This window comes from Aspergillus udagawae (assembly GCF_001078395.1).
Source record: "Aspergillus udagawae IFM 46973 DNA, scaffold_2, whole genome shotgun sequence".
Lineage (NCBI taxonomy): Eukaryota > Fungi > Ascomycota > Eurotiomycetes > Eurotiales > Aspergillaceae > Aspergillus > Aspergillus udagawae.
In genome coordinates, this window is record NW_025091265.1 from 425,262 (window position 1) to 440,969 (window position 15,708).

Below are 15,708 nucleotides of genomic sequence, written 5' to 3' on the forward strand. Positions count from 1 at the left end.
GGCAAGGAGAAGTGAGAGAAGCTGGTTGTTTCTGTCAGACCACAAGGTGTCGTTGTTTTGGTCACTTTTCTGGACAGAAAAATTTAATATCTCTGGCTTCACCCCACATTCACAAAGCAGGCTGACCATTTCCATGTCTCGACGCTGAACTGCAAGTGATAATGGTGTCTCCCACTTTTTCGGACAGTGTACATCAACACCACGAGAAATGAGTTTGCGCACAAGCTCTATCTCGCCTGTCCTTATAGCCGCAGGAAATATCTTGTTTGCTAATACATCCACTGTCACTGTTGGTGGTAATTCAAGTATTTTCGCAATTATCCAAATGCAATTATTTTGCACAATCCAAATAAAAAATTCATGGATGTCGTGGTCGGCCAAGATGTTGTTTGTTATCAAGAATATAAACGAGCCAAAAAAGCGAAATAGTGCCGCATGATCTGTGGGAATCAAAATACTGCAAGACGATGCATCAAGCTCCAAGTCTTGCTCATCCGTTGTGTACCGTTTAAGAAAGGATGGTAGATTGATGGTATTCCTCTGCGATAATTCGGAAAGTAATGATAGCGCAGGCTGGGTACTGATGGCGACAGCATCCGATGGGCTGGTTACCCATCCTGTTTGGTTGGCTCCAGGAGAAGCTGAAGAGAACACCGTATCAAATAGCGATCTATATGTGAAATTATTCAAAATGGTCCAGTCCCAAGGATCTGTATTCAGTTGATCTGCTGAGCTCAGATTTGCCTGATCAAAGGCGTAGATCGTTGTGCTAGGTGCTGTTGGACTTTGGATGGTTGTGAGTTGGGAATAGCTGAATACATGAAGTTCCCTGGCATTTTGACCACCTGGATCCGAATGCTGACCCTGAGTTGCTATCAGGTGCTGTTGTGATATCACTTGAGATTCGATTTCTCGTTTGAACAAATTCCAAGGAAGATTGTCAACGCGAAGCGGGCTGATCAATGATTCTCCAGGTGGAGTAAAGATTACCACACCGTCTGGCGTTGGAGGATCATGGCCTGGAAATATGCATTCTTCCGTCAGGATTATCATTTAGGGTTGATCTTGGAACCCAACGTTTAAGAAGAAGAAAGGGGCGAGGAAGAAACTCACATGCCCGCTTCAAGATATCTCTGTGTGTCACATTCCGCGAAATCTCTTTTTGGACCCTTCTATTCGAGTAATGCTTCCCATGGAGAGAAACATCGCTGTTTTTCCCTACTGTCGAACGTTTCTTAAGTTGCTGATCAATGAAGTTCCATGTATCCGCGGCGCGGTTCTTCTTGACATTCTTCCGAACTCCCCACAATCTCAGCCTCTTGACGTAATCGTTCTTGCTGGAAGAAATTGGTTACTTGAACTTGGTTAAATAGCCAACGTGTGGTCATGTACCTTGCGCGGAACCCATGTTTTTCATTCATCAGTTGCATAACATTATGTAGGGTATGCTCCTGATATAGAGAAGTGATTTCTTTCTCGTATTTCGCCCATTGATTGTCCCGCACACTCTGAGACATTAAGGAACACGAGTTTACCACGAGTGTCTTGAATATCCTCGAGGGGGTACAGTGACTGGTGTAGATAACAAATTTCTAGACTCTTTTGTTTGGTGCAGGACGGGAAGCTGATGGTCCAGCTGCAATCAATCAGGGATAACATATCAGACAGGTTGACGTGTAACAAGGCTGTCACTATTATTGGGCAAGGCTGAACTGGTGCTTGGCTCTGCCTAATCACTTGTAGCTAAAGCTGGCTAAAAACACAGCGTTGGCACATTAATCCTCGAATGAAATCCCATCACAGTGCAGGGAATATACACCGCCACGGAAACTTCTGATCAAAGGGTGAACGGCTATAAAACTTATTTGGAGGCTGAATTAAGTACTTATCCTAGTTGTCTATTACTATGAATGTCATCTGAAATAATAGATGACTCCAGGCACTGAAGCCACAGACATGATATACTATTAGAGGCAAGCTAATTGCTCATAAGTAGATTTAGGAGAATAGGACTTCAGCGCTTACAATTGCGCCACTTGTCGATATTGGAGATGGCGTCAGAACCTATGCATACTCCGTATATCGTCTAAAAAGCCTTCACAAGGCAGTTTGGTCTAATACTTAATCAATCTCATTCGCGCTCGAAAGGGCTCTCTTAATACCGAGAGACGCTGCTACCATGAGTTTACAGGGAACGGAAGGGTTCAAAGAAAGGCGCCGTAAGCTAATAAATCAAAAGCATCTTGGGTAGAGCTAAAGACAATACATTTAAAAACTATGTCTAATCAATCATAGAAGATCTCTTTATTTTGTTGCGGTTGAGGGTTAATAAGGGCAGTGGGATTTCTAGTATGCATCTCCACCAGTAATCTATGGTCGTGGGAGGAGCATTTATGTGGTTGGCTGGCTGTGGGATTTTCCTGGGTCCCGACCGTGGCCTTGATGGACGTGCGGGAGAGGGTGGTTGTTCGTCCTCCTCCTGCTGCGTTGAAAGTTGCAGGGGCTGCTCTGGATTAGAGGCAGTATTCTCGTTCGTGCCTGACTCCATTAGATCTATCTGTGTCGGTAACATTTGGTTTCGATGAAGTCAATTTTTCCAACGTACAACAAGTTGAAGTCTCGCGTACTTCAAATGGTGCTGATGGTACCAAGGTTCGTCCGAGTTTGGCAACGCAACATGGCACGATTCAAATAATACGTTTAAGTTTATGGCCCTACCCCAATTGTTACCATACTTGGAGATAAATGCCTGGATGTCGCGAGCCTGTGGATGATTCGGATCAGGAGAATCATCTGGTGTTAAAGGACATATTCTTGAACGGAGTGGGTTACGGCGAGGGAACAGAACCCCACGGTTCGATTTTGGACAGTGGAACAGAGATAGTTAGTTCCACAGAGTTGTGGTTGGTCATCATTACTCAGTAAGCTAACTATATCGCGGCCATTTATCGGAGCTTGTAGTCTTTGCTGCCGGTAGATTACAAATGTCTTGTTTGGCAATGTTCTCCATCGTGCGACTATGAGATAATATATTCCGCCTTTAGGTGATGAGTCCATGTCATTTCCAGTACAGTAAAAGTGCAGGTCATTTTATGCATCCACTTATCTACACCTAGTATTGTTGGACAATAAGATGGTTAGGTGATTGTCACAAGCCTCACAGACACCTCACCCTAGCTTATGTCATTACGCGGTCCCTTGTCTGTTTAAGACTGGCGACGGAAGTTATTCCTTAAAAGTATATTTACTCCTACCATCCCAATAATCCCCCTGGTAGACAAGTAGTGGTTTGTAGCTGATGATCAAAGTCTTTTGTTGACCTTGTAGTATTGTCTGTCAAGGAAATCCCGTCGCAGATAATTCCTTGCCGTCTGGTGTTGACTCAGATGAGATGAGCCAGTTGTGTTTTTAATCCGTGCTGACCTGAAGAATTCATAAACCAGCCGACGGGCCAGTCCCCAGCTCCACCTCTTCCGAGATAAGGTTAGGGCAGCCTCGAAGGATAAGCTAAGAACCTTGTTCAGTCTTGTTCAGTTTCTAAGCATTAGTAATTATATAACTCAGCGAAGATCCTTTGCGCTTGCTCAGAACGAGATAGGGGTAACTATAAATATGAGGTTAGATCACCAACCAGCAATCAGTGAGCCACCGAGAATATCAAAGAGAAGACTCGGCCGCCATGACATCAAGCCAAACAACTGTTGTGATAATTGGTGCTTCCTTTGCTGGGGTACCAATTGCGCATTCTCTCCTCAAAGATGTCACTACGGTGAAGGTTATTTTGATCAACCCCTCTCCAACATTCTACTTCTCCATTGCCGGTCCCCGGATCATGGCCAAACCCGCAGCCTTTCGACCAGAGCAATACTTGATCCCAATTGAGTCGGCATTCAAAAAGTATCCCTCGGAATCTTTCAAATTCGTTCAAGGACGGGTGACCGCCATCAGTCCTGAAGACAAGTCCGTCATGGTTGACGGTCAAACGGCCATCCAATTTGACCACCTGGTCATTGCCGCGGGGAGTACCACCGCTTCAACGACACGCAGCGACATCCCCGTTCCCTTCAAGCAATCCAACGCCGATAATATGGCAACGCTGATTAACAATGCGCAAAAGGCTATCTCATCAGCCTCGCAGATCGTCATAGCCGGTGCCGGTCCCATCGGTGTCGAACTCGCCGGTGAAATTGCCGAAGCCGCGCAAGACCAAGGAAAACCAGTAAAGATTACTCTCGTCTCTGCTTCGGATCGGGTATTACCGATGCTCAAGAAGTCAGGCAGCAAAGCTGCGGAGAGCCTGCTTACTCAGAAAAATGTGGCAATCATCACGTCGAACAAAGTCACCGATGCGGTTCGGTCCACCAACGGGACGTGGAACATATCTCTCAGTAACGGACAGCAGCTCGCCGCCGATTTGTACATTCCCACAACGGGCCTCCTACCCAACAACAGCTTTATCCCTCAGCAATGGCTGGACACTGACGGTTGGGTGAAAGTGGACCGTGAGCTTCGCGTACAGGGCGGACAGAATGCACCTTTGCCCATCTACGCGGCAGGCGATATAACCAACAATTCGATGCGCCTCTCCTTCAAGGCTGTTGAGCAGGCTGCAGTTGTTGCTGCAAACATAAAGAACGACATTCTTGGATCAAAGTACAAGAGGAAGGTGTATGATCAAGGAGATAGCATTATGATGATGGTCCCCGTCGGGGCATCGGGTGGAACGGGGCAGCTGTTCGGTATGACGGCCTGGAGCTTCATGGTCAAGGCAATCAAGGGGAAGGATTTTTTTGTCTCCAAGGCGGCTTCGATTATTGGGGCAAGCTAATGGCATGCCTTGCTGACTCTCACCTCGTGTTGTTGGTTCATCTATCCGGACTGAACCCGCTGTCTCCTTAGAGAGTAGTTTGACTCTTTCAAAGAAGATCTTAGAACTTATGCTCCATTTCAGTCCAGAATTAGGCGTTCCTTGCCTTTATATAGATAAATAATTATAGACAAATAACTAATACGCAGTCAACTAGTATATACTTCGATGAACCTAAGTATATAAAACAGCCTAGTTGGCGTTGGGCTCCAATTATTGGTAACGGATCTTTCCGTTTAACTTGAGCATGGTTCATCAGCCGATATACAAAAATTGCGTACCACCAACCCCTTGGAAAACGCTCATATACGCGAAATTGTGGCTAGAGGCACGGTTGAGCATAAAAGGATGCGTGGAGGGAACTGCGGGAAAGTTTGAGCGTCAGTTTCAGATCCGGAGCCACCGACCTCAACTTGCACTTAGATTAAAACCGTGTCCGTGTGTACAGAGGTGATCAGTAGCTATATACCAGCTATGGAAACTATGACCACTACCACAACTGTAAGTATCTCTCTGAATTAGAACGGCCTCCCCCGTGCCCTAGAAAATGGTGCTTACTAAAAACAGACATATTGCTTCCAAAGCCCAGGATGCTCAGCTACACTGTCAGCAACTATCATTACCAAGGCAAAAACTAAACCCTTCTAACCAAGCATTATCAAAGAGATAGGCTCAGCAATCCCTGAACCTAATGCTGCAACGCTCTCCTCAATTGCCAGCAAACCTTCTAGTCTCAAGAGTGTCTGATATGCTATTCACTGGCCATTGTCTACTGCGGCGTCTCCATGTATTAGAAAAGTGGAGACCAGTTGATTAATTTAGTACCCCGCAGAAGAAAACAAAGGGACAGATAGTTGCAAGCAGCAAGTTCACAGTAGTGGAAAAACCGGGGACTGCTACCACAATATGTAGATATGTGCTAACTGAAGTGGGATGGAATCAAAGAAAAGCAGAACAAAGAACTTTTTAGATGTAACTAGCTACAGAGTTAACCCCGCTTTCAGTTTTGGTTGTCCTGCTCCATAATTTTGTCATTGTATCCACCTTGAGCATGGACATATCTAACCTAATTAAGCTAGTTACTTAGTTAATGTAATTCCCAACCAAGTCGCCATCCTGGGCGAGCCGGCACCTTCTGTATTCCATATAAAATGGCACTCTTCAAGGCTTTCATAAAGAATCCAGTATAAGATTTCGATATAAGCAACAAAGAAAGGGGCTGCTCGAATACTTACTTATATCAGGGGTTTACTGTATTATCTTCCTGTATGACCGACATCTTACCGATATTGGGCCGTAGCTGTCAGTATGGTTGACTATATGTACGGAATGTATGAGAGATGAAGGTCTGATTCTTCTAACCACAGCTCGATACAGCATTTATACCCAGTATACTTTATAATGCCCTAGTTAATGACTCGCTAATTTCCGTCTGGGCATATCCGGAATTGCTAGTAACTTCCCAAGACCCGCGTAGGACGCTGACACGACATCAGTCAGGGATTACTCCTCATGGCCCCGCTGCACTGGTCAAAGCCATCGCGGACAAACAAACTAGTGAATCTGTCGCCACTGTCACCGCGGCCATTGACCGGATCACCATTGAGGATCTGCTGCTGGAGATCAGTGACCTTGATCTCAACCGCCAGGTCAAGTCTTATGGGAGGAACGATAGTTGCAAATCTACTGTGGGGTTGAACGTCAGGAGCTGCACTTACATTCCATATTTAGTCATAGTAGAAATTAGACGGAGGTTCCTGAACACAAAGAACTGACTGCATGTTAATGCCTAATGCCAGCCAAATGTCTCATGGACACTTACTTCACCCTCATGTCTGCCTTGAATAGAATTTTGTAGTACTCTACAAAAGATCCCTGAATCGGCCCCACAATCTAGCTGTAGGGATTCATTATTACGTATATGGCTTCCTGTGTAGAGCTAAGACGGCGCCACACTTTACTTAAGGTCCGGAGGTAGGTCACATTGCCTGCAAGTCAATCCACTTAGAGTTACATTTCATTTGCATGTGAACCCCTAGTAATCTACACTAAGAGATCTCTGTTAATTAATGCTAGGGCTGCGCCCATGAGCAGGGTTCAGATCATATGCATAAACCAACTATTTGAGAGGCAGACCCCATCTCTACTTCCTGTAAAGGTGTACCAATGAAGCATCAATGCTTTTACAGAGCGCTAGCTCACAGTAGGAGGTTACTCTATCTAATACAGTGCTATAGGTGTCTCCATGGAAAATGACCAGAACTGGACCACCTAGTGGTCTGCTGTTGTATAATGATCCCCTTGGCGTAAACGGCAGAGCCTCCATGAAAAGAAGGCATTCCTACAAGACTGCTGCCTAGATATCTACAAGCACTTGATCCTGACTCGAAAATCGCGCAAGTGGATACAGTGGACCAAATTCTTCCATAAGTAAACTCCAGCAATTCTCTGCAAATGCTCCGCCTGGTATGCTCGAACTAATCAGGTTAATACCCACAGTGGGACACTAGAAGTCAAAGTCTGTGCTTTTCATGTGATTGCAACAATAGCACTAGACAAAAGTACCAATCTACTATTTGTACACCATGGGAGAGTCACAAAACTTCTTAATCTATGTAGCCAGGCTTAACTTGGCAGTATTTCCGCAGCGTCCGAAGCGTTGTTCCTTCCCTTCTGTTCATCACCCAAAATGTTACCAGAAGCTTTGATCCCGCTGTGGTGGCTAGTGAGTGTATCAGAGGCCCTAACATGAGTTGGATGTTCATTCCTACCTAATCACAGGTTCAGTACTCGTACGCGATGGTCATCCAAACCATTGCCGTTGTCGAAAGTCCCCAGTCCGGCATCACTGACTCTCTACGCACCACAATCCACCATTTACGTGCCACCGCCGGTCCGTTGTTCTGGCTACGCGGATTCCTATTCTTTATCATATATGATTTTACATGGAGTGCTTTACTCCCAGCACTACTCCCAATCACTGACAGCTCCTCATGGAAAGGACACCTACGCTCATTTCTTTTTCTTGCCTTCCTTGCGAACCTGCAGGTTCTCTGGGTCCACATCATTATCACTAAGCCATCCGCAAAATACACCCATCAGAGACTCCCTGGACTCAGATGCTGGATTCGCATTGTACCCATCATCGTCTTAGAAGCTGTTACCCATTGGCTGGTGCCGCTGTATGCTACAGATCTCGCAATATATCTCTCAAACCTATCTGGGTTCACAGATCTTCATGATCCAGAAGGCGTTCACACATTACGTGGAGGCTATAAGCTCGGCATTCTGGGCCTGATACCATGCTTCGTGACGTGCATGGCTGTACTTCCCGCACGAACTACTTTTATCCGGATGGCGGCGTCCATGCTACCTGACGATGACGAGCTGATCGTGCCACTTGATCCCAGACTGAGACAGAACCCTCCACCTGGGATTCTAGATGCATGGAATAGTTTACCGGACGGGACATGGGCGCGTGTCTGGAAGATCCAGGCCCGGGCATATATCATGTCTGCTGGCATCTTCTTTCTGGGCAAAATGGTCTACCAGGACTTTCATAGAGTTGCCATGATTCCCTTGATCTGGTTTAATGACTTCTGAATACGGTACGGATCCTTACTTTACTCTCGAGAGGCTCAGTCGATATTTGCTAGCGGTAGCGAGGACCTCATTTGCGGGGCAGCCAGTGAACTTCTATAAAATTGTCAAGGTCTCACTGGCCTCAAACAAGACGTCTTAACAGGGAAGGCAAGTGATTATGGGTGGAGATCAGAAGGCTGGTACAAACGACAAGCAGATCTGCGGAATAAGGAATGGACTGTCTGATAGACCATGCGTCCAGCACCATCGCCAATAAGGACCTTGACATGATTTAACCTAATTCAACTAATCTATATGCACAAATATCAGCTGTGTACCTGTATCCGTGCTTGCTAGCAATCTCCTTCACCTGCCTATCCAGAAGCTAGGCGATGAAACGAACAAGCGATCATATATCCTTACGCATATGCGCAACCCGCTCACCATTGATCTGTGGTATATTTTTCTGCGGATCTTTTGCATCTGCATCGCGGAGCCGAACCGCATCATAGACCCCGCCGAACCAGTTCGCTGTCACCCTTCACCACAACTGTTTAATGTGAAGCATAGCTGACACCGTGCATACAGGCTTTTGCTGTCTTTCCGATCTTCTTTGAGGTGGTATTCGCCTAGTATGTTTCCCTTCCCTCTTCTACTCTTTGACGGCGAACAGATCAATACAGCGCGCACATCGGCCTCAGTCTCGGATACCTGACCGTGAATACCCCCCTCAGCGGAGAATTCATGGTCATCAGCAAGTTGGTTATCTGTGCGATGGTGATCCGCGGTCGGCATCGGGGCCTGCCGTATCAGCTTGATCGGGCGATTCTGCCTCCGAATGAGCGGCTAGATCATACACTCGATAAAATTGAGAATGCGGGGTCTGTGAGGCGGATGGAGAGGATTAAACGGTATCATACTAGCAAGATATACATACAGTACAGGCGGATGATTCCGTTCGAGCTCCGGATCTTGTTCTTCCCAGATCCGCCCCATCTTCCTGATCAGATTTGGCATTTAGCGACATGTGGTCAATATCTTGAAAGCAAATACTGCTTCCTAGATGACCAGGACGCCACACTGAACGAACATGACGGCGCTTGTAAGGCCAGTAGTCATCGTCGGGATCAATGTCCCAGTTCAGGTCCGCCTCGGCTGATGAGGTGACCAGATCTTCATATTCCAATTCGAGGGCCTTGCACTCATGTTCGGAACTGCATGGGTAGAAGGGTGCTGAGAAGAAAGGTGATGGGCTCTGATTGCATATCCCATACCTTGGCGTCATCAAGATTGCTCGCCAGGATCCTATTTCTTGTGAGCTGCCTGGGCCGCACCAGATGACCCTGGTTGAGTTCCCACAGAGAGAATAAGCACTTGCCGTATCTAACGACGCGTTCATATCTCTCCCTTCGGTGTCATCAGCGGAAGAACAACGGCTGCTTAACCATTTGCGTGGCACTACCCAAACCTCCCACTTTCAAGGGGCTCTGGCCTGTCGGAACGACTAAACACACAGATACCTGAACAGTCCATTCTGGAAAACCCCAGCCCTAGCCAAGCCATGACTCTGCAACCGCATGTGGGACTTCCTGCCGATACGGCTGGTGTTAATGACTGGAGGACTTTCCAGGGGCTCAACATGGCGTTCTTTAATAGCTTAATGAGATGAATGCCCAGCATGGGTGCTGCTGAGTTAGAGCAGTAAAGTAGCGTGTTAATGATTTGAATACTAAGCTTGATATGCTACCTCTACTCTTCATGCGTGGAATCTGTATAGTTTTACTGCTCCCAACAGTTCTAAGCTAATAAAGCAAACATGCTCACGCCTCCAGTACCTGGTGGGACGAGCCCTACTTGAAGTAAAGCACTATTTTTTCCTTCGCGCCATGGTCAGAGCCATCCAAGTAGCTGTTCCCGCGAATGTGATTGAGGCCACCCGTGACGACACAGAAGCGTAGTGACGAACACAGCATTGACGCGCTGCATCTACCGAAAAGTGCTGCTGCATTATTGGATTCCAATGAAAGAATCCACCAAAGTCGCGTTTAAACGAGTTTCTGCGCGCGTAGATACAGTAGCAAACTGCAGACAACTAACAAAATTGAACCCACACTGTTGGCATGGAGTCGCACCATCGTGTCTTGACGAGAGAGCCCAAGATTGTTTGAATTACTGCTCTCCGCACACCTATCCGATACGTTGCGTTCTAGGTCTCTGCGACATGGACAAAGGCGTCCAGATTGGTGTGATATCAACTGCAGACAGCAATCTGCGGCTCAGAAACACGACAAAGTCGAGCAAAAGAACTACCGTCAGGGAATCGTGAATAGGTGGCCTAAATCGTGTGTCGATGCTAATAGATGGGCTTAGATATTCTGGTCGAAAATACTATGGCGTACAAATCTGAGACTTTAAATGGCATGCCCTCACTAGAACTTTGCGAACTGCCATGGGCGGGAAAAAGGAAGCTGTTTTCAGAATAACAGAAAGAGATAACTTTTATTCAGAAATCCTTTGCCCAGATACTTCCATCATTTCGCCCATTCATACTAGTCAAGACTAAAGTATCAGTCATCCATTAATAAATGTACATCTTCCTCACTATCAGCAACAGTATGCTTAGTCTGCCTTGGAATGCTGCGGCGTCCCACTCCTCTACCTCTTCCCCTGCCACACCCACCACGGTCGCATCCTCTGGCGCTGGCGCTTTGAGGCGAACGGGAAAGTATTTCGTCTTCTTTCTGCATATTTTCTCCACGGACAGCGCGTCTCGAAAGTGGACCGCCTCTCCCTCCCCCTCTTCCTCTTCCTCTTCCTCTGCCCTGTGGGGTACGAGGCATATTGACCGAAACCTCTGGAAGGTCACTTGCAGAAGGCAAAATCAGCGTATCTTCTGGCACTTGTTGAGAACGTCCGTCGATATATGTTCCCTCAAGTGAGGTGGAACCAGTGACAGTGTCTGGCTGGGCTGGATTTCGGACATCTAACGGCCCGTCAGGAATCGCTCTTGCTTGCGCAAGGTTACCAGAGGCCAAAAACGCTAGCCCACTGCCACAGATCAGAGCCTTTCTAAGGGAAATGCGCGAATTCGTTGCGCTTGGCTGTTCATCTTGATCGTTGCGAGGCGGCATTACTGATGGAGTACTTCGCTGGCGGAAAACAAGACTATGCCGGTTGTTTGAGGGCCTGGATCTTGATACCACTGTTGGGGGCTTCCTCTATCCTTAATTTAGAAGAAAACAATTTATGTGTAACTATGGCGAAAAGATGAATGTTGGGCAGGTCAGTTTGAGAAATATATATGTTACCCACATATCTTCTGCGTAGTCATCAAACGGCGCACGATGTGTCTAGAAGCTGCATCACTGAGTACCCTGCTCGATAAAGTGTAACCTCAAGCCACAAGCAGAGGATTTACCGCATGGTTATCTCATCGAGATGTGGATCATATAGTCAATCACGAAACATATTTTGAAACATATCAGCCGCAAACGGCAATGTCACAACGATTAGTTACCCTGATGACGCTATAGACTTTCCTACAACAACAGGAATATGATTGTTCTGCTTATGCTTCCCCATGTCCATAAGTTCATAGTCCATAAATAGTTGTTCACTTTGATGCTCTTTTAATGATCTTTATACTGGAGTAACTCGAGCAGCGTATGACAGCCGCCGAAGTTGTATATAGTCCAGGTCGTTCAGATTCTCTGCCAGTTAGAACAAGCTCGGCGGTTGTAATGCTACACGCCAAGAGATCTACTCGGCTAGAGTAGTACCGCAACTAAGTATGCGTGCCTACTATGCATGAACTCAATTTTTAGGGATGAATTTTGAGTCTCATCTAGGGATGTGCTGTGGCCATTTGACTTTAGTCCTGACATTCTGAGGGGCAACCATACTGAAGTCTGTCGACAGCTGTTCTGAATCTAAGTACCCCCATTGGGATTAGGCGACGATGTTCTGTCCTGGGCATCTTGAGGAAGTGAATCGACTCACACAATTCTTGTAGGGGACATGTGATTGGGCAATTGGATTCTCGAGTGATCAAGCAAGCAGGATTAATTTGTCTTGTAGGCTGCTGAATCTGGATGCTTCTAGCGCCCATTTAAAGATTTTATGCCATAGTTCCGTGCACACAGCTTCTTGCAGAAATCTCAGTCACTATCACAAGCTCAAAACAAGGAGATATCATATTAAGGACAAACTTTGTGGGGTACCATTGAATCATGGTTAACTAGGTAATTAGCTCTGATTGACACAAGCGAAGCGGTCCACAGTACTCTTTAGTTTTATCCCGATGTTATTTTATCTTCAGAGGCAAAAGAGTGAACCCAAATCTCATCATTTCAGTTCTTCATCAGTTCCAGAGGACAGCTTCCTAGGATCATGTTACTCCTCCGTCTCCTATCACTTTGAGCTCATCTCATGATCGGGTCCCTGTCACTTTGCCCATTGCCTTTTAATTTCGATGCCTGCTCAAGTCTAGATTTGATCACCTGTTAATTGAGCGTTATCATGATGGCTTGTTATTGCTGCCTTAAATACATATAGTTATCTGAATCTCCAAGCAAGTAAGCTGAAAGTATGAACGCAAATGCAGTAGTGAACCCTGGCAAATGTTTGGATTCTGCGTAACCAAGGGCTCAAGCACTTGCGCTAACTGCTTAAGCTAATCAATTGGCTTCAGAGTTGGTTACTGGACCCAGATGATTTATCTAGAACATAGAACTTTCAAACGTTGGAGATTTATGGCTCTTTTGAATGTCCAACAATTTGGACTGCCAAAGCTGACATGCTTATGACACCAACACCCGACATCACAAGGGATTTAAAAAAGATCAGTCGTTTGCTGTTTATTTAAATGGTAAAAGGCTTTTTTCATATTGATGATAGATTGCGACTTTGTCTACTCTGTATTGATCCGAACCAACCAGTGTCAGCCACAGAAATTGGGCATCATCTCACAACAGGAGTCTCCAGAAGCAGTATACTTCAAAGGCTTACTTAAGGCATTTGCGGCTATTTCAACCTTTGGGAGCGCTGCTACATTTGCACCCACAGCGGGAAGCGGTGTGGGTGGGCTAGTCATGGATACAGTCATACAGGCTTGATAGAGCTGTCTCATTCATTCTAGACGGAGGTGTCTCAGGCCACCAAGTGAGATGTTGACCTAGGTTGCTGTTTAACTGTTTGTTATATGTGCTCCTTCAAAAGAAAAGCTTTCACTACCAATTAGTGACAGGTTGTTTTGTTTGATCAGATCATGAGGGGAAGGAAGCCAAGCTGAGCATTAATCAATGAGAGGCATATGGCAACGGATGTCTCCAGGTGCAGAGGCAATCATGTTTGATCTCTGTTTGGCTTTTCTTCGTTTCCTCCACGCTTGATATCCCACCGCCATTTTGGATTCTGCTGATGTGTTTCTCATCAGTCCGTATTATATACAAAGGCAATCTTTGGCGCCTTCTTATAGATTTGACTGGCTGAAAAAAAGCATTATATGTCATGTGTATATACACTTGCTTTTTCTTCACTGGTGTCTTGCAGCCAGTATCTGGTCTTTTGTCGAATCCGACTACCCTGAACCAATCGTCAATAATTCCAGGACCATGCCAATGTGTTGCTCTTTTCATCTTGCTTTTTACTCAGCCTTGCCAGGAGGCACGCGTCACCTATTGATTGGCCTGAAGCCCATTTCTGCCTAGACCATGTGTTTACAAGGCTCTCAGTCCAAGCCATGCCAGGGTGCGCAATATGGGAGTGTGTGGGTTTACTCCCTGCCTACTACTGAGGATGTTTGCCGGATGCAGGTGCGGAAGTTTTTGTTTATAAAGACAGAAATACTCACCTCATGGAAGAGTCTAGTGGAGAAGATCATAGGTATAGAGCTGATATCAACCCTTCTGGTCTCTTTTCATCGCCACTGATTAACATCCTACGGAAATGGAGTCGACGGTTCAGTCCGATGAAGCGAAAAATATTCGCTACAATCCAATGCCTTGTACGTTTACAGAGCTTCGACGTTTTCAGGTATGTTCATAGTTAAATCAAACTATTATTCTCAATTTTTGTTAAAAGACTCTTCACAGTCCGGACAGAGCGAATCTCATGAAGGCACCATCACAGGCGAAGAACTTGTTAATGGTTGGTTTGACCAAAGGGTATGTTTCTTATCGTCACTAATATGCGTTCTCATTCTAATTTGCCTTCGTCTTCGCTTGAGCAGGGTAGCCATGCCAGTCTGCCAAACGTCATTGGCACAGTGAGGTGGATGTATGATCCAATTATCCAGAACCTCACGTACCAGCTCATTCAGAACCTGTTAACACCAACCGGTCTAGCTTCGCGAGTACAATTTCAGTCGCCCCCGATACACATGGTGATATTCTGTCTTCTGATGAAGTGCTGGAGCTCGCCATTAGCGAGGAAATCTTCACCAAACTTAAACAACGCTATAGGTTTGCTGGCGTGTTAGATGCCTGGGAACATCGCGCCTCATCTGGATTTGAGACACGGCACATCGAATATGATGAAATTACTGGAAAAATTAAATTCATCAGTGAGTTAAATCCTCCAAGTACGTGAAGAATGGTGCTCAGATCCACACCTTGTCTATTCTTGCAGCTGTAATCATTTCTATTCGACTCTCAACTAGCTTCGCCTCCGTCTTCGCCATCAACCATGAATTCACCAGCAGTACTACTTTGATCCTGGGATTGCGGACTAGTCCTGACGATCACGCCATTATAAAGAAGGCCCAGGAGTCTCACAATGATATGATAGGACAACCTCTTTTCGTTCCTACTGTCTTGCTCGAACTAAGCCTAGCTGCGAACCTAGGCTACGTGGAAAAGATTCGCCAAGAATTGAAAATCATTGAAAGAGCAACAGGGTACCATGGATGGCTAGAGATTCCTGGAACAGAAGCCCTTACCCTCAATAACGAGCTTTCGAAACGGGCACATGCGACAAAACAACAAGTGTCAATTTCCCTTCGTCGCCTGAGTTTCCTTCAGTGCTACCTCAAATCCATCCAGGAGACATATGGCCAATTAGGACATCCGATCAGCAGCTCTTTTACTCTGGCTGCCGGCTCTATCGACCAATACGAGCAATGGCTTCATAATATCGTGTTGTTACTGGCACAGCGCGAAGCTGATCTGGCCTACTATGCGCGGCGGGCCGAGATTCAGATAGCCGCGGTAAGTTATGGAAAGACAAACTGGAATTGCTTTGCTCCTGATCATCTGTCATAG

The 15,708-nt window shown here is 46.0% G+C and overlaps 3 protein-coding genes across 3 annotated transcripts; all 3 read left to right on the forward strand.

Moving 5' to 3' along the window:
- Window positions 1-3,679: 3,679 nt before the first annotated feature.
- On the forward strand, window positions 3,680-4,828 carry Aud_002466 (NAD(P)/FAD-dependent oxidoreductase; the record flags this gene model as incomplete). The annotated part of the gene is made up of 1 exon (XM_043287434.1): window positions 3,680-4,828. One exon carries the CDS (start codon window positions 3,680-3,682, stop codon window positions 4,826-4,828), a length of 1,149 nt encoding a protein of 382 aa, XP_043143369.1.
- Window positions 4,829-7,556: 2,728 nt separating this feature from the next.
- Aud_002467 (uncharacterized protein) lies at window positions 7,557-8,470 on the forward strand (the record flags this gene model as incomplete). The annotated part of the gene is made up of 2 exons (XM_043287435.1): window positions 7,557-7,592; window positions 7,649-8,470. 2 exons carry the CDS (start codon window positions 7,557-7,559, stop codon window positions 8,468-8,470), a joined length of 858 nt encoding a protein of 285 aa, XP_043143370.1.
- Window positions 8,471-14,395: 5,925 nt separating this feature from the next.
- Aud_002468 (uncharacterized protein) lies at window positions 14,396-15,708 on the forward strand (the record flags this gene model as incomplete). Its single annotated transcript, XM_043287436.1, has 5 exons — window positions 14,396-14,482; window positions 14,542-14,613; window positions 14,679-14,725; window positions 14,794-15,011; window positions 15,077-15,708. The coding sequence occupies 5 exons, from the start codon at window positions 14,396-14,398 to the stop codon at window positions 15,706-15,708; spliced, it is 1,056 nt and encodes a 351-aa protein (XP_043143371.1).